This window comes from Enoplosus armatus, chromosome 20 (assembly GCF_043641665.1).
Source record: "Enoplosus armatus isolate fEnoArm2 chromosome 20, fEnoArm2.hap1, whole genome shotgun sequence".
In the NCBI taxonomy this organism is placed as follows: Eukaryota; Metazoa; Chordata; class Actinopteri; order Centrarchiformes; family Enoplosidae; genus Enoplosus; species Enoplosus armatus.
This window is the reverse complement of record NC_092199.1, coordinates 18,514,632-18,533,088: the sequence shown is the minus strand read 5'-3', so window position 1 is coordinate 18,533,088 and position 18,457 is coordinate 18,514,632. Positions and strand designations below refer to the sequence as shown.

At 43.1% G+C, this 18,457-nt stretch overlaps 1 protein-coding gene across 1 annotated transcript in view; it reads left to right on the top strand.

The window, feature by feature from the left end:
- Positions 1 to 18,457, top strand: part of jmjd1cb (jumonji domain containing 1Cb) — a 105,518-nt gene that overhangs the window by 65,998 nt on the left and 21,063 nt on the right. Inside the window, exons 3-7 of the mRNA XM_070926665.1 lie at positions 1,093 to 1,206; positions 12,090 to 12,195; positions 12,797 to 12,921; positions 14,001 to 14,144; positions 15,204 to 15,245. Coding sequence (XP_070782766.1) covers positions 1,093 to 1,206; positions 12,090 to 12,195; positions 12,797 to 12,921; positions 14,001 to 14,144; positions 15,204 to 15,245 — 531 coding nt within the window. The remainder of the gene's footprint in view (positions 1 to 1,092; positions 1,207 to 12,089; positions 12,196 to 12,796; positions 12,922 to 14,000; positions 14,145 to 15,203; positions 15,246 to 18,457) is intronic.

The window sequence follows — 18,457 nt, the reverse complement described above, 5'->3', positions numbered from 1 at the left end:
AACAAACAGGTGCTAACGTTAGTTACGTACTGTAACATCCAGATTCTATGAGTATAGGCGTAGCCCTCAATGCAGTCCCCGAGTGGGTTCATACCTCGCTCACACAGCACTGAAGACTTTTAGTCTGCACCCACTTACTACATAGTACCCCACCTCTGTCTCACCTTGAGTACAAGTTTTGCTGAGAGTGGACCTTTAGCTCCCAAAACCAGCTTTTTCTTCAGCTAGTTAAATAGTATTAGAATAGTTAGAATTACAATACGTTCTTAACCATGTCATGTGGCTACTTGGTACACTTTAATAACAAATATTACTGGGACCTCTACAGAACATTTTAAATCCAGGAATTCACATCATAGACACGACTACTGACTATCTGTGTGTAACAGTTAGCAGCAGTATAGCACGTTTAACCATACACGGGTTAGCCGAATACTAGGTTTCCGCCCCGTCTCATTGACTGGTTGGCTGATAAGAGGAACTAAAATAGAAAATAAGGCGTGTTGTGGTAGTAAAGAAACCATAAGACAACACAATGAGGAAATATGGCTGTAATGAGTGTGACCGTGCTACATTCACATACAGTTACGAAGTGGAAATATGAAAGCCTGGTGCAGCCTGGTCTGTGTTGTATGTGCAGTAACAGCTGAGCTCAGGCCGCAGGCTGACAGACATCATCAGAGAGAGTGTGTGTGTGTGTGTGTGTGTGTGTGTGTGTGTGTGTAAAACAGGCAACATCAAAGTGGAGTGTACTGCCTTTGAACTGTCAGACTCACTCTGGAGCTCTATTTCTATCCCCCTTCTCTGTCTCTTTCTCCTCCATCACTCTCTCCCTCGTCTCATCACGTCTTCTAATCTCACTCAAAGTCATTTGTCTCTTGTCTCCTCTGTCTCAATTCTCTTCGGTTTGCTTTACAGAACACTGCAGCTATAAAATACACCATCGGTGTTTTGTTCATTGCATATGTATTGTAGAGTTGATGAATTCTTTGTATTTTTCATAGAAGCGAGCTGTCCGACTGATATCATTATGTTATTGTGTAATTGCTGCTGTGCTGTTGGTTGACCATGCTGTGTGTTTTGTGTGTGCAGGCATTTAAGCCAGTGGTGGGGAAGAGCCTGTTGTCGCCTGTAACCGCAGTGGAATTCTTTTTAGACCGACAGCTGGACTTCCTGTCTGACCATTCAGCCTTCCAACCGTACCAGGTAATAATCACACTCACTCAATTTTTGTCCAAGTAACTTTTGTAACCACCACCCATAAAGTGCTGTATGTCTGTAACAAACTGCCACCACGCCTGCAAAGGTACATTTTCACTAAGATTAGGCTTCATGACGGTGTACTGACATTTTTAAACCTGGACCCTATTTTTGTTTTTTTGCAAATGTTGGTTACCTAAAGTTTTGGAATTGGTCCAGTAGATCGCCTCAACCCGCCGCCATTGTTTTTGCCACTGACGGGCTGATGGCAGATGTATACATTGTAACCGCATCTCATTTGCTAATGAAGAATAAGTGATCCACAATTAGTTCTAGGCTGGATACTGTAGCCATGACAGGAGCCAGGGAGGGCGCTGTGTTCCATATGGATCTGACGCTGCCAGGGTTTAATGTGAATATAAAGCCAACACTCCTGATTGGTTTTACACGTGACTGCTCTCTACTGACTCATAAATTACACACACATTAATACTGACTGGTAGATACTGTAGCTTCACCATTGGCAGTCATTCACAGGGATGTATACTTCTGTTATTTGGCTGTGTATTTGATGAGAGTGTGTGATGTGTGATGTGTGTGTGTGTGTGTGTGTGTGTGTGTGTGTGTGTGTGTGTGATGTGTGATGTGTGATGTGTGATGTGTGATGTGTGTGTGTGTGTGTGTGTGTGTGTGTGCGCGCGCATGTCAGCGCTCTGCAGCTGAACACAGCTTGTTGTATTGTGCTGACTGGAACACTGTGATCCACTCAGTGTCAACCAGATGGGAAGACTGTGTTTTGCACCCTTCCCCATCCGTCATCGGTTTGTGCTTTATGACAAAGTCCAAACACCAAAAGAGAGACACTATTTCTGTTTTTGTCTTTTGTTTGCAGCCGATCAGAAGTCAGATCCTGTCGCTGTGTCCTCAGGTGACTCGGGCTTTGAATCTGTGATCTTTGCAAACTGTGGTCACTTAGTAGCTGGTGGGAGAGGGAAAAAAGACAACAACAGACGGCCTGTATAATAGAGAGACACTGAAGGCTCAATGCTTTTTTTACTTGTTAGAGTGGTCTTGAATGTTCCTTCGACATGGCTGCACTCGACGTGCTTTATTGTATGGCGATGCCCCGGATGATAAAGTTTGTGGTATTTCCTCTATTTGATGGTGCTGGTTTAATGGAGTACATTTTTATCATCTTTTTACCCCAAAACAATAGCATGTAGTGGGTTTATCTAACTCGAGCAACCCTGATATACCTACTTGTACCAACTGACTGTTGCATGATTGGCTGGAAATAGCTTTGTTTCTGCGATGTGATTGTTTGTTTAGTACATTGTCACTGTGTATTGAAGTTTCGAATGTTCTTATCAAGAAAATGTTTCCATGTCAGTAAGTCAACCCTAATGGAGAGCAGGAGGGGACGGAATGGAGGTTTAACCTGCTGAGTGTCCCACTGCTGGCCAGGTGCTGGGCTGCTGGACAATTCTGTGATGCACAATTTTGTTATTTGGTGACTGAAAAGTTGTAGTGTGGAGGGGGATTTAACAGATAGTCGCTTAAACGTTCTTCTCTGGGTGCTTCACAATGTCAGATCACATGCACAGATTTGCTGCTTGATGATGTGTGTGTGTGTGTGTGTGTTTGACAAAATATTTTAAAATAAGCCAAAGATCACAGATGTAGCCTACCTATTGCTGGCATTATTGTAGAGTAGTCTAATTTCAACCTTGTGATTGTAGCTAGACTTCAATTTCACACCAGTGTCATTTATCTAATACGTACATTATTGGAGCCTTGCCGGCAAAATGGTATGACGTGCTTAAAACCGCTCATTAACAAATCATAATGTCGTCTGCTGCAGCAAACAGGAAGACGTGTGTGTTCCAGTATATTTTGCACTGCTGTTTCATAGCCTAGTCTGATTCAGGATACTGTCTGCAGATCCCCAGTGTCCTGTCCTATTTACCATAGAAGGCTGACACACACACACACACACACACACACACACACACACACACACACACACATTCATGCACATTCAGTGACAGCCCTGTTGACTTCTCTCCATGGAGTCTGGCATGACCTGGACTGAGTCTTACACACTAATACACACACACACACACACACACACACACACAGGCACACCTCTAGTTTGTGTGTTAATGTGGTAAACTGGACAGTGTCAGCACAGCGTAACTTACAAAAGGTATAAATGATCCTGTTTGTTTAAAGTCCCTTACATTTAATGGAGGTCTGTTTTAGTAAGTCAACCCCGATAGCCAATCATTAGTGTTTCAACTTTCAATTTCACAGACACTGTGAAACCCAGAGGCTTCACTGCACGCCACACAAAAACAAAAAGATTTAAAGTGCAGACCATGGCCCCACAGATAAACTTGCAAAGGTAAACACAGCAATTATGTAACGGCTGCTCAGACACGGAGCAGAAAAAACTTGCTAGCCCAGGCTCACTAGAACCAAGATGGCTCCATCACATCCAGGAACGCTGCTTTGTTGAAGCAACGCGCTTCACTGCTGTAGAGTGTGACAGTTTGAACTCTTTATGTGGCACAGAGACTCGTACAGCAGGCTATATAGTGGATATTACAAAAGTATGGTGTGCCATCTATAGCTGGGTTTATACTTAAAGCTGATAATAGGCAATATTATTGAATTAAAAAACTGGACCAGGTCTGAATCAGGGTTAGCTAGCACGTAACCGGTCCATCACATCGACTCTGTACAAACCAGGGCTTCTACAGAAGGTTCCACCTTCTGGATTGGAGTGTGAATCAGAACAACTGGAAGAGAAGAATCAAAACGTAGAACCCCATCATCCTGATTGGTTGTTTGATTCAGACCTGGTCCGAGACTAAATACAAAGGGGGCGGGTGCTCTCACAGACACACATTTTTTCAAAGGAGCCCTTCAATTAAATATTGTTAGCAAACATGCAATGGTCAAAATGAGTTATTTCAACCAAAATTATAATTCAATAATTTTGCCTACTGTAGCTTGAACACAAGGAGTTAACGGATAACTTAAGTTATATTCCCCTCAGTAAATCTGTATATTCTTTGATGTACTTTGTGAAGTGACATCCTGGTAATGCCTATGCCTTCTACGCTTCTTTGCCCTGTCGCATTCCTGAATAGGAGTGGGTTGCAGTGAGCTGAAGGCGTGCAGTGGAGATGGTTTTGTTGGATGTGTGTTAATGGAAAGCCAGCTGCTTGCTCTTTCAGCGTGCTTCATGTTGTCCTCACTATCGGCACTCCCCCCGTCACTACCCCCCCCCCCCCCCCCCCCCCCGCATCAGCCCAAGCTGACTAATCACAGTTCTTGTTGTCTCCGCTGGTATCTCCGTAGCAACTGTATCCCTGACATGTAGTTGCTAAGGGAAAAAATACGGCATAGCACAGTTTTCCTTTGAGCATCACTTGCTGTTGAAAAAAGGTAATAAATTGCAATATGTGTTATCGCAAAATACAAAAATATGCAATATCATCGTATGGTGGGGCCTCTGGTGATTCCCACCCCTAGTAGTTACACTTAGGCATGTAACCCTGTAACGCAGAACTATAAATGAAGTTAATCTTTATAAACACTGTGGAGATGTTCTACTAAGCATAGCTTGCACTTTTCATTTTTGTTGTGATAGCCTTATGGTGGATATTTAGATGAGAGACATTCCTGGTCAGCCCTACGTACTTTCAAACATTTTATTCAATTATAAGCTGATCCCCATATATGAGCATAGCTCCTTTTCACAATAACAAAAACACTACCCAATCACTGCTTGTTACACATGCTCACACTCCTACACTTTCCCAGTACCCCACATCATCAGTAAGTGGAGGAAAGTGGGAGCCTCACCCTCGTCTTACTGCGAACTCTCTCTCACACACACACACACACACACACACACACACACACACACACATTCACACACACAGATTCCTCCATTCTTAAATCACCCGTGCCCGCACAGAGATGCCTATTCTTCTGGAGACCTTTGAACCCCCACAGAGCTGTAAAAACAGTCCGACTCACTCTCACACACACACACACTCTCTCTCTCACACATACTCAGAGCAGTGAAGCCGTGGCCACTCCCCTCTCTGTTTTTCCAGTTGGACAGGAAGACCAGAGGGGAGGAAGAGGGAGGGGGCTACAATCTGTTTGGCATAAACTGTACAATGAAGTCACTGTTAAGTGGGCCAACCAGCCTGCTGCTCAAATCTGTGTGTGTGTGTGTGTGTGTGTGTGTGTGTGTGTGTGTGTGTGTGTGTGTGTGTGTGTGTGTGTGTGTGTGTGTGTGTGTGTGTGTGTGTGTGTTGCTAGAAAGTTATGGTGTGTGTTGAGGCTGAGGGACAGGAGGTGGAGAATAAAACTGTTAGTGCTGACTCAAGAGTTTGACCAAACTATACGCGCAGTGTGTTTTCCACAGCATTGTGCTGGTACCAGCAGCAGTTTCCAATCTGTCAGTGCACTTTGTTTTTCTTCTTCAAACCAACAGCGTTAGTGGTGAAGGCATTCAAATAAAATGACTAGTCGAGCTAAAATGTTCTTAAAGGCACTCTGTAAAATCTGAACACATCTCATTCTGTTGTCACATCAATTCCAGATTGCCGCTTCATTAGAATAAGGCTTAATAGATGACGTCCTCCACCCTCAGAAAGCCCTCAGGGTCCGGTTGTAGTAGTTGTTGTTGTTGTTGTTGTTGTTGTGGTTTTTGTTTCTGGCTGTTTGAATGAGCTGTAGCTGCAGGGCAGAGTGCGATTGAAAGAGTGTGTAGGCTGAGCCAGCTGACTCCCTACTACAGTCATTTAATGGAGATCATCCGGAGTGACAGAGCTGTAACAACACTAATGCTCACCTACACTAATTCCCCTCACATGATTATGTTATCCAATGCAATGGTCCTGTAATATACACTACTTAATAATATATATATATATATATACTATGCACTACTACTTAGTAAAGCTCTGTTTGAGGCTTTACAGCTAATAGACCGCTAGCTGCACAACTGACTGAGCTAATTAGCTAACGGCAGCTACAGTTAGCGGTTACGCTATCAACAACTAAAGCTTTCTGTCCATCAGGAAACTCGGCCGGAGGACATCAGAGGGAATGTAGTGGAATTTCCCTTGTCCAATGGTCTGTTTATACAGTTTTAGAATTTCAAAGTATTCATGTAGTAGCGATGGGTCATGTTGGTGTCTGTGCGTTTGGTTTTATAGCTGTCTTTCTCATTTCTTTTTTTACGTTCAGTGAGGTCATTTGTTTACCATATCGATGGTGTGTTTGTTTGTTGTTCCAAGCTTTGCATTTAATGCAGCTTTGGAGCCCATCTGTATGACTGCTTTAGATCAGCTTCCTGGGCTTCTTCTTAATAGTATCTCCAGTGTGTTTTTGCAAGTCAATATGAATCTGCCTGTGATTTGAAGGGGGGGGGGGGGGGGTGAAAGCACTGAATGAGGAGGGGTCCATGCCATGGCATAGTCAACTACACTTAGGGGTGCACAAACTCTTTCCCATTTCTGTTGCACACAGATATAAATCTACCTCGCAAAAGCCTAAGTGTTGACTCATTTTCAGCCAAATGTGTTTTATTTCTTTGTTTTGCGGTTGTGATGTGTTTGGTGGGATCATCTTTGAGCCAGATTATTATTCCTCCTCAGTCTCTACCATGGTGTACTGTGCTCAGTTGAAGGCGGTGTGATTTCGCTGTAGCCTGAGGGACATTGTGTTCTGTGTAAGATCAACACGTTTCTAACAGAGCCAAAATATCATTATACTTTGTAATTCAAGAAATTAGGGTCTGTGGTCTTAAGACCAAGAGTGCTAGAATACAAACCCTAAATATTCCCAAAGCTTATTTTGAAAGATTTCATTTGTGAGAAAAATAAATAAATTCAACCACAAACATGAACAAAACAAAACAGACGAAAGACCAATCTGGTGCAACTGGGGGTGTAATGGTTCTGAAACCAAGACTGAATCCACAATACGAGTCGCGGTTTCCGTCTTCCATGTCGCCACAGGGGGGGTGGGAGGTATGTTCCTCAGACTTTCTTGTTGGCATCTGGGTGGTCTGTAGTTCCTGGGGGCAGCAGCTATGTGGACGAGGCTGTTGGGGTCGCTATCAAGGGTCACACGGTCGACATCTTTCAATGTTTTATCCCGTCATAAAGATCCCATGCTCCATGGTGTCTCTGTGTGTGGGAGGGGGAGCTGCCGGTGTCGGATGGACTGGTTGGATGGATCCAAGTCTGGCTCTGTGACCTTCAGGACCACTGTGTCATCCTCTTTTCCCTGTACTAGCAATGTACCTGTTTTACTATAGTAGGTAAAAGTGAGCAGAGGGTTGTCTGTCTCTCGGGTTTCACCGTGACACTCGGCCACCAAAACCAGTGCCAATGTGTGTGTAGTTACTACAGATGACCTGCTTCCTAGTGCTGATGTCCGAAAGAGGACGTTGTTTTTGATCTTTTTGTTGTTGCATATAATTCAGTCAACAAGCAGTTGTTCTGCGTCAGACAAGAACATTCCCTCTTTGTAGCGCTGCTACAGTAGCTGTATCTGTTTGGTTCCGTCTCCATGGTAACACACTTTGTTCTTACTGTCAGGAGGATGAGAAAATGGTTCACTAAGTTAGGGCCTGTGTCCACATAGTGTACACACCGGCAGGGCGCTGGGAGCGGTGAGGAAAACCCCCCCGCTGCGCATCAGTTTTGTTTCTATGACAACAGTAGCTTAATGTTACGTTAAGGGGTTTGCAACAAAGCTAACGACGTGTAGGGTGATGAAAGCACTCACACGCGCTAGCAACATTCAGTGTCTGGCCTACAAATGGGCTTTTCTGTCTCTGTCTCACAGTTCAGAGATTTCCAACTGGGGTCGCTCGGAGCAGCCACACAAAAAAGGCGGAGCGGTCTGAAAAAAAGATGCCGGGTGCGGCGCCTTTTCTCAATTGCTCCTCATTGGGAACAACTGAAAAAAAAAGACACTGGTACTCTTAGCCCATAGCTCATTTTTGGATGTTTTAGGCCAATAAGTCTTCGAAAGCGGATTTGTTTAACTTTATTCAATGTTGCAGATGGAAGAGTCTTTGTCTTCTGTCTCTTCCTGTTTGTCGGCTTCTTGCCTTACTTCACCTCCAGGTTTTGTGTAGCAGGGTTGGCAGGTTTTGCTCCTTGCTGTCTTTCAGGTTTTTTTATCTTTCAATCTCTGTACCTGTATGGTGCTATTCGCAGGTTATCGGTTTCTTCTGTTTCTTTTTTTTTTCATCCAGAAATTGATTTTCTGGAGCTGTGTATGATCTCTCAAGATGGAATCTTGAAATCAATCTCTCTCTCTCTCTCTCTTTCCCTCTTAGTCATGCTTGCCTTGTCTTTGCTCTCTCTGTCTCACTGTCTTTCCTTACCCTGCGTGCTCCTCCCTGCCATCACATGAATCAATATTCATCCCAGTGTCACGTTACTTCGACAACATCTAGTATGCTCACACACACACACACCCACCCACTCAGTTCACGCTGGTGCTAGATATAGAGGGATTGCCTTACACCTTGCCACATGCTTCTGGGTTTGCCCTCCTGGAAGTGGAGTTCCACTTTCTTCCCGTGCTTCCTTTTTGCCTCCTTTACTGCTCTTCTTACATTGTAGGATCGTCCATGTTGCCAGACTGCAGCCCCGACTTGTAGGCGAGTTTAGATTATTTTCTTGAAATAATGCAGATTATTTTGAGCACACCATGTATGTAGTACCCTGATAAACATAACCTACGTAGACCCATATTACATACTGGTACCTCACATCAATACATTATATATCAACATTTTCATATCTTCTTCTGCTCATATCTCATTTTCAGGTTGTAGCAATTACGCTGCCAGTCAAATTTGTGGTGCTTTTATCTTCTTAGCCAACAAGTTCTGAGTTGAACCTTGATGGGTGTGTAAGGTGTACGATCCACACAGTATGGAATGTGAGGTTCACTTATGAACCTGTGCATAAAACGTTATTTCGTATAGGAATCGAGGGTGTAAGGACAGAGGATGTGGTATGCCATACAGATTGTAAAGCCCCCTGAGGCTTTGTGATAATGCACTACATAAATAACATTGACTTGACTCGACTTTCTGGTGGTTACCATTGTCTGAGCAACTTCAAGTATTGTATGTTATTTTAGGGTGTTGGTCTCTGGATGACTGAGATGGACACGAGGCCACAGCTACAGTGAGTCAAATACACATGACCACTGGCCAGCTGATCCTCAGTTATCTCTCTCACGTACACACAACATACATACACATGTCCAACATTCATCATATCAATCCCAGGACCCTCGAAAAGAATAATATCAGAAACTCTCCCACAGTCCTGCCTCTGCCTCAGCGTCTCCACAGCAACGAACGTTGTCCCTGAAAGGAAGGGTGTTAAACAAGCCATCCATCTTCGTCTCCATATATATGTGTGAATGTGTGTCATATTTGTTGTTGTGTGACTAATTATCTGGTGCACAAGATGTCCTCATGTCACACTGTGTGTCCTCCTCAGCCCTTTGTTGTATTCACAGCAGAGCTTGAGTCATAAGAAATAGTCCTGAAGACACTGTATCTGTATCGGTTTTGCAAAGCACACAAGCAACCCCATTTACCAGTGAAAAGGCTCTCTTTATACTGTGCTTTTATGAAATGTTGATCAGCTAACCCTGTCCTGGATAATAACGCCATTTAAGGCTGTTCAAAACAGAGCGGGGATTGATTACACACAGTTTTTGTAAAAACAAAACAACAAGAAAAAAAACCTTTCATGTGATAAATGAAGTCTGCCACCCTTGGAAGAAGTGGTTGAAAAATGAAATGGAAAAGATGTGGTGGACGTGTTATAAACAAGCTTGTATGTCTTGACATGCTAGTTAAGTGTTTAATTTGATATAATACAAACATTAGAAGATTGGCTATTTATAAAAGAGGATATTCTCGAATGACCCTGCTATAAATTGCTTTGTAATAAACTGAATATTAAAGGCGAGTGGATGAGCGTCCCTGTACTTGGTGGGTGGTGCTGTGCCCGGATCAGATGACCTGCTGGGGGCGTGGCTGAGTAAAAACCAAAGATGTCCATCATATAAATCACATCAAGATATTGTTTACTATTGTTATTGTGTATCGAATCAAACTGGTTTGATTTGGCTGTTTTTGGTGTAACCATGGTAAAAAAAAAAAAAAACAACGACAAATCATCAGAATAACAAATTGTAAGAACATAAGAGAGATGTTACTGCTGACCTCTGCAGCACTGCATTCCAGTGTGCTATTTTTAGCGGCGTATGCTGGTTTAATTTAGAGCTACGAACAAGGCTACGAAACTAGAACACTGCAGCAGGACAAGAGAGTGACAGAGCGAGAGAGCGAGAGAGATGGGAAGGTGAAATGAAAGCCATGACCTCATCTCATCTGCTTCCCGGCCTCCCTGTGTCTGTTTGACTCCCGCAGCTCTGCGCTGCGAGGAGACATTCAGGTTTGCACTGCTGTCTGGAGCATTCAGTGTGTTTGTGTATGTTCAAATCCGTCCAATATGAACCGTAGAGGGATTCTGCCTTGAGAAACAGATGCATCTTTTTTTAGAGGCAAATGTGATGAAGTTTAGTTTGTGAACTTTAGGGAAATTTTGTTTTCTGTGTTGACATGCTTTCAGTAAACAGTCATGACAACCAGCTAACTGAGATGATTTTTTTTTTTTTTTTAGCCAAGATCACCACTGACCTCTCTCTTTGTGACCGGTAGTGCCGTCTTTCTCACACCTCCCCACGGCACAAAGAAGTATTGACTCACACAAACACACAGAGCAGAAAAGCTGAGTGTGCTACCAGTGTGGTGACTGGTTTGGTTTCCTCTTCCGCACTCTGGCTTCCGTCAGCGTTAGGTGTCTTGTTTCTTTTGGTTGTGTTTGAGTGGCGACGATGATTTTAATATCTTTCATCTGTGTTTTGTGACCTTTTTTTCGTTAAACACAAAATCTTTATCTCTACGGCTTTCTTGATTCTTTCATCATATCACCGTCTCTCACCCTGTGTGACCTAGTGTGTGTGAAACATTCGGTTTCCGTCTATGCTGTTGTGCAAGTGTGTGTGTTGTATTTTTTTTTTGTTCCCTAATGAATTCCAGCTATGCTGTGTTTATGACTGCACGTCTGTTTCAGCTCTGTAGTTCTTCTGTGTATTTACTATAGAATACAATTCTACAGAATTTATTGTCACAACAGGGATCAGAATCCGATTTTTCTGTGTTTATATGGGTGCATTTCACTATTGATTGCTAACAGTTGCACAACAGAAACCCTGCTGCTGCTCTTCACTAACATTGCTACTCAGTATGGCAAACAGCACAGCAGGGTCTGTTTTTCTCAAACTTGGTCTTGAAATACCTCATCATAAAGTTGCACATTTTGTATGTGATGATAGTTAATATTCATCGCTGTTGTTTAAATATATTGATTGTTAATATTTTTTTAAAAATCCCCCAAAAAGTTTGTAGTACAGCCAAACCTCAGCAGCTCGGGAGTTACAGTGTGCCTTGGGGCAGTGGTGGGACAGTGGCCTAAAGGCGTGTGACCGGAAGGTCGATCCGGTTCGATCCTCGTACTTACAGGATAAATCTGGGTGGAGAAAGAGCAATGTTTGCCCCTCCCTCATTACCACCACTGGGGTATTCTTGAGCAGGGCCCTGAACCAAGGATAGGATAATGGTGTGACAGGACTGGTGGGGGACAGTGTTTTCAGATGTATCTGTCTTTCTGTGGACTACTTTTTCAACAAGTTTCAGTGTGTTTGATGCTGACCGCTTTGATAACCTGTGTGTGTGTGTGTGGGTCTTTCAGGATGAGGCGGACAGTCAGAACCCAGTGTTAAGAGACAACCATCAGCTCCATGAAGAAGTGACGGGCTGGCTCAAAGACCAGAAGGTGCAGGAAATTTTTATGCAAGGTAAGTTTTTTTTATCACACTCCTTCTGTTGGCAAATATTATGACTTTTTTTGTGGGCGGAGCTTAGGCAGAATAATTCCCTGAACGCGTTAGCTAACGCTAGCTAGCAAGTTTTGTTTGCTTGTATTTAACAGTGGCTGAAGAAAACGATCATTTTTGACGATCCAATCCTATCGGCTCATCGCGTTTAACTATAGTTAAATCTTTGATTTTGTTGACTGGCAGCGGCAGCTCGCATGTGGTAACATTTTAATTTGGAGCCTTTTCGATTCTGGCACCCAGCGACACAGCAAGATGATATTTTCGGGAGGTTATGTAGCCGACTACTCTGAGGTGATTCGTGGTTTGCCTCCAGGCAACGCTGTGATACAATCATGACGTCGCACTAAAAGGGACTGCTGTCAGATATTGGTAATTGTTACAATGAATGTTACAACAGTTTATTTTGCTGACCGTTTTTTTGTTCATCATGTTGTGGTGAGTGTGCATTCTCATCACTGTTACTAGTGTGTCTTACAATATGAGGGACCCGCAGGTAAGTTTCATACGTCCAGCAGTGGGACAATAACACCGTGATGGATCTGTTTCCTGTCGCCTCCAGGTCCCTATTCATTGAATGGCTACCGTGTGCGTGTGTACAGACAAGACTCGGCCACCCAGTGGTTCACTGGCATCATTACACACCACGACCTCTTCAGTCGAAACATGGTCGTTATGAATGACCAGGTACACACACACACACACACACACACACACACATGCAATGCTCTTTAAAATGTATGCGTAACAGAGAGTAGCATAATGCTGAAGGGGGAAAGACGAGATGGATACAAATAGAGAAATGAGTGACTACTACTGGTTTTGTACTCAACATTGATTTAATTTTTTCGCTTTTTGACAAAAATGTTACTTAGAGTTACTTACTTAGTTTTAGTCACAGTTTAGTCATTTGATATGTGTTTATTAGTTATAGTCAACAAAAGCCTTTTATCATTTTTCATCTGTGAAATTTTGAGTCTCATTTTTGTCATGAATTTTTCATTTTCATGTCTTCTAAACTGTCTTGTGTACAGCTACCATGGTTACAGGTGTTGTTCCTGCCTATTAGCAGAAAAGGCGCTAGTTACTTATTCATACCACACTGTAGACTGACTCTTTTGTAGTAAATCCAGTTGTCATTCTCCAACACTGTCTGTTTGAACAGACTGCATCATTGCAGCTACCCGTGCTCTTCCCCTCAGCGCACCAACTAGTTCATTAAAATATGGTTTACTGGTCTGGGTTTAGCTTAAAATGAGCAGCTAAAACAGAAAGCAAACATTTGGGGGCTAACATTAATCCTGCACTCATTCCTACTGATAGCCTATGAGCAATAACTTGTTAAGTTACCTTTTGATTAGCTACTTGTTTTTGTAGTTTGTTGCTGCTTCTTGTCTAGTTTCCAGTGGGATCATAGATGAATTTAGGCCACAAGTCTGTTCATTTTTTCCTTCCCACTTCCCTACATTGCTAGCCAACAGAGACATAATGTTGCTACTTTTTAACTTCCGAGGAAAAGATATTTCGGGTGGGTCAGGAGCTACACTGTAGGATTCCTCGGACGCATGCAGGTCGTTGAATGTAATTAGTTGGTGTGTGTGTGTGTCTTCTGATTTAGTTTTAGTCTCATTTCTGTCGAGAAAAAAAAAATCAACTATTTTGTTTGTCTTGACTAAATTACCACAGTTAAAGTGAAAGCGCGTTTTAAAAACTGGTAGACCCGGTTCACACGTGGACAGCGTAAAGTGATCCTGGTGTGTGTTCAGGTGCTAGAGCCTCAGAACGTGGATCCGTCTATGGTCCAGATGACCTTTCTGGATGACGTGGTCCACTCCCTGCTGAAAGGAGAAAACATTGGCATCACTTCCAGGCGAAGGTCGCGATCCAGCCAGAACAACAACTCTGCCCATGTGAGTACATACACACACACATGTCCACATAGCTGAAAACATTTCAATAATGGTGCATAAAAGTACAACGCAAAAATAATGAAAATTACATGAAATATGTTATACACAGAATGGTCAGTTGAGTTCATTATGAAAATGTACTGTCGCGTCATGTACAGTCAACAGTGGGAGCCTGCATGATACAATGTGTTTTTTGGCAGAAGCAAGTTTAGGGAAGAAAACACTGCCCTTAAGTACGAACAGAATATGCAGGTGATGTCATTCTTTTCATCAAAGCACCATCAAATAACCAGCCTACATATACACCAAGATTGGGGGAAAAAAATGAACAAAACGGAAGCAGAAAAACCAAATAGGAACAGTGTCATGTCGGCCAGATGAGACAAATACGTTACTGATGGTATCAATTCCAAACAGGCAACAGGAATGAAGGTATATGATGACTTTGCCAAAAAAAAAAAAGTCCAGTAGCAGACACCTTTCTATTGTGGCCGTTATTGTTGTGTTTCTGTCATCGTGCTCAGACCGCTGCTCGTTTTTTGATTTGCCAACCATTCATTTGACCTCAGCAACGTCTGGGTTGCATCTGTTTGTTTCAAAGACATTGGTCAACACACCCTCCTAAACCCTCCCCAAATCTTTTATCATACAAAGTTCCAAACCAGATCTTTTTTTTTCTTTGTTTGTTTGTTTCCTATCTATGAATGCTCTCTCATAACTCTTGACCCCATGCCTGTTGTCTCATTTTTCTGCTTCCTTTCTGTTCATTTAAACGCAACACACACGCACAGACATACGGTGCACCGTGGTACCGGCTCCTCTCATGTGACGCGACGTCAGCAGAGCACTATTTCGAATTTGGTCCAAAAAAAAATTGCATGAGGCACATACAGAAGAAGCTCGTTGGTAAACCAGTCCGTTGAACACTCAGCCAGTCATTTCAGGTCCCGCAGTCATTAACAAAATCTCTCCTTGTCCCTCATTTTGTTTTATATTCTTTCATTTTGTTATTTTTCTCTTGATTTTTTTTTTTTTTTTCTTGTTGTTGACACATTAAAGATGGCAGGAGGGAGACCCGGCGGGACCACTGGCAACACTCAGGTACCCCCCCACCACCACCACCACCACCACCACCACAACAACCCTCAAACCCTCCAGACCCACACTTTCCACAGTACACTACAAATGAAGAAGACACAAAGTCTATTTAAGTGTAGAGTCACAGCTGACAGACATGACCTGTGCTTGATTTGAAAGGAAAAGCTTCTAAATGATCAGTCTCTACCTGATTTTCATCATGTCCTCCCAGCCAACTGTTGAGTCTCTGAAACGAAGCTGTGCTGTGTTTTGATTCAGACATCAGTACTGAGCTGCAGGAGATTGGGGGGGGGCGTTGTTATGCACTGTAACACAATTGGAAAGTGTATTTCTGTATCGACGCCTCTATTAATAGAATAGCTCTCCGTTAAACATGGGTGGACTGTGTTCAGTCAGTTTTTTTGCTGTCACCTAACAGACAACAAAATTGTCTACCTGTATTCTGGTGACAAATGCAGATTCTTTTTGCTGGTACAGTAATTGAATGAAGGAATGAGGGAATGACAGTCGTAAAAAAAGACTTGAAGTGACTTTGTCACAGTAAACTGTGAGGTTCCATTACAGGCTAATAAAGCGATTTTCATGTTTTCAGTATGTATTTATTACCATTCACTCTTTCTCTGACCTGTATGTCTCCCCTCTTTTCACTTTGACATGCACTGTTTCTCTCAACATCTGTATCCCTGTACATACCAATCAGTGGCAATAAGGCTTTATTGAGAGTATCAAAAGAACTTGTCAACATAAATTTGCACTCAACAATAGAACTGCAGGTAGACGGTTGTTGTATCTGAGAGTGTACGGATGTACGCTGATAAATGGCTGCCTCAACCTGGAGATGAAATGTCAAAAGTGAAATATTCTCAAGAGTAACTTCTCCCAGGCCAAACATCCTGCCTGCACTGCCATCTAGTGGTTGCTGCCTCTGTCTCACACACACACACACTGTGTAGAGCAACGTTTCACAGTGCACACAATGCTAAATCACAGTTTGACCCCCAGCTGGGACGATGCGGGTTGACAGAAGTGAGTCAACCCTGAGAGGTCAGTGCAGAGCTATGCTTTGTACGTAGTGTGGAGTTGGTCTCTGAAATCCAGTATAATTTGTTATTCTGGGAAACACTGACTTCTCTGCTCTTTGATTGTTGTTGTTGTGTGTTGATGCTGCAGTTTTTCTTTGTGGGTTGGAGCAAACATCCCATAGCCTTATCCACCTGCTTCAATAACCCAGTGCAAGATCAGGCTCAAGTGTGCTGCTCTGCCTCTCGCAAATGACTAAGATTGGACTGGGCCGATAAGGAACCAATCTCCCCATAACAGACTCTCTTGGCTTTTTGGAACTGCCCATGATGTTTAAAGCCTTGTTTATGCTCACACGAGCAGGCCTCCGTAGACGCTGCATGAGCTTTGAGATTGCTTCAAGGCGTTTATGCCTTAAACGGGCGACCCTTTGCAGTATCCTCCGAAACGCGGGTGGAAGTCATAGACAAACATGATGGCTGCACCCTGCACTAGAGCTTGTTGTTGTTGCTGAGTAAGAACGTATCTGTTTTTATCTATTAAATGTGGCGGCAGTCTCTCTCCGTGAGTTCAGAATCATGTGGCTGTCCCTGTGGTCTCTCATGGAGGGGTTGTAGAGGTGCTTGAAATGACGTACCTGCTCAGCTACTCTAGTTTTCACAGGCGTCCATGTTGAAATGTCGCGTCACCTAGTGACAAAAATTCAGAGGTGCACGCTCACATGACATGATTTTGGACGCATGGACCCTCGCGCACTACGGCGACCATAAATCCAGCTTAACTGTCCTGCCCAGGTGCCCACTATGCACTATTTACCCCACTGTAACTTCCAACTGGACATTAGTCAAAGTCACTGTTTGTCTCATTTAAGAGTTCGCCCTACAAGGTGGCTTAAAAAACTTGTCAGCATGTTTGGAAATGACCCAGACAGGGTCAGGAACATGGGACAGCGAGAGTGAGAGTGGCACATCGACCTATCTGTCAGCAGGGGGGGGGGGGGGGGCGCTCACATCGTTCCATAATAACTCTGCAGACGTTGTCCTCTACGTCTGGTCAGAGACAGACCAACTAAACATCAGCATCAAGCCCTGCGTTACTGAAACAAATTGTATTCAGATCAGTCAGTCCCTTCTCTCTTTAAAAAAAGGTCTATCTGTATAAAGCAGACGTAGAAAATGAATAGATCCTTGGTTGTAAAACATCTAGTCCTGCCAGCCCCATAGATCCAGCATAGCTCTGTGGTTAAGGGTGCGATTCCCAGTGGTGCCACCTTCACTAATAATATGTCCATATATGGTCCACTATTGCAGAGCAGTAGTATAGTACAGTTGCTAGAAGACTGATATGATCTCTAGCTAGCTGTAAGTCATCGTGTTGTACCGGACTGAATGACATTTTATCTAATGTTTTGTCCTGTCCCATTTACACACAACAGGGAGATCGAAAACCTAGAAACACATCACAATTATTATTTATTAGGAACACCTAGCTAAAACTAATGCAGTCTAACACAACAGTCCTGCAATGAATCCTGCCTTTATTAAGGTTATAATGTTTTTTTCAAACTCTTTTACAGAGGTGTCGATTCAACTTTACGGTCACTTTGGAGGCTGCAGTTTGTGCTGTTTTTGAATCGTGTTGAGTGTTTATTCTATTTAGTCTACTGTCATTAAAACCGAAGTGAACTATTAGAAACACCTCAGGCCAAGCAGATTCGGCATTAGAGTTCGACGAGAGTTCCGTTCATACGAAGCATGCAGCAGAGCGGGGTGTTTGTAGTGATGTTAGTCTCAGTAACTGATTAAGGAACAGATGGGGCTGTGACGTGTGGAATGAACCTGAACCCCCATTTATATGGAAAAGAGGTGGACACGTCAGTAACTGACTTGTTTTACCACTGTATCCACAGGACCTGGCTCTCTACAGCTAACATGAGGCAGGGGGTCTGCATGTGGAAACTGAAACTATTTACTAACTGACCGATTAATAAAAAAACTACTTCTTCTACTTCTTGTGCATTGCTTCTGTCCTACAATATAGTACCTGGTGTGAGATGGTGACATCACTGCAGGACCTCAGTAATATGATACAAGTCAGCAGCAGCACAAACCATATCCCTCCACAATGGCCGTGCATTTGGGTCGACACCTCTCTAAAGCAGTCTCAATGAAACTGAATTTTAGAACGTTTTACGG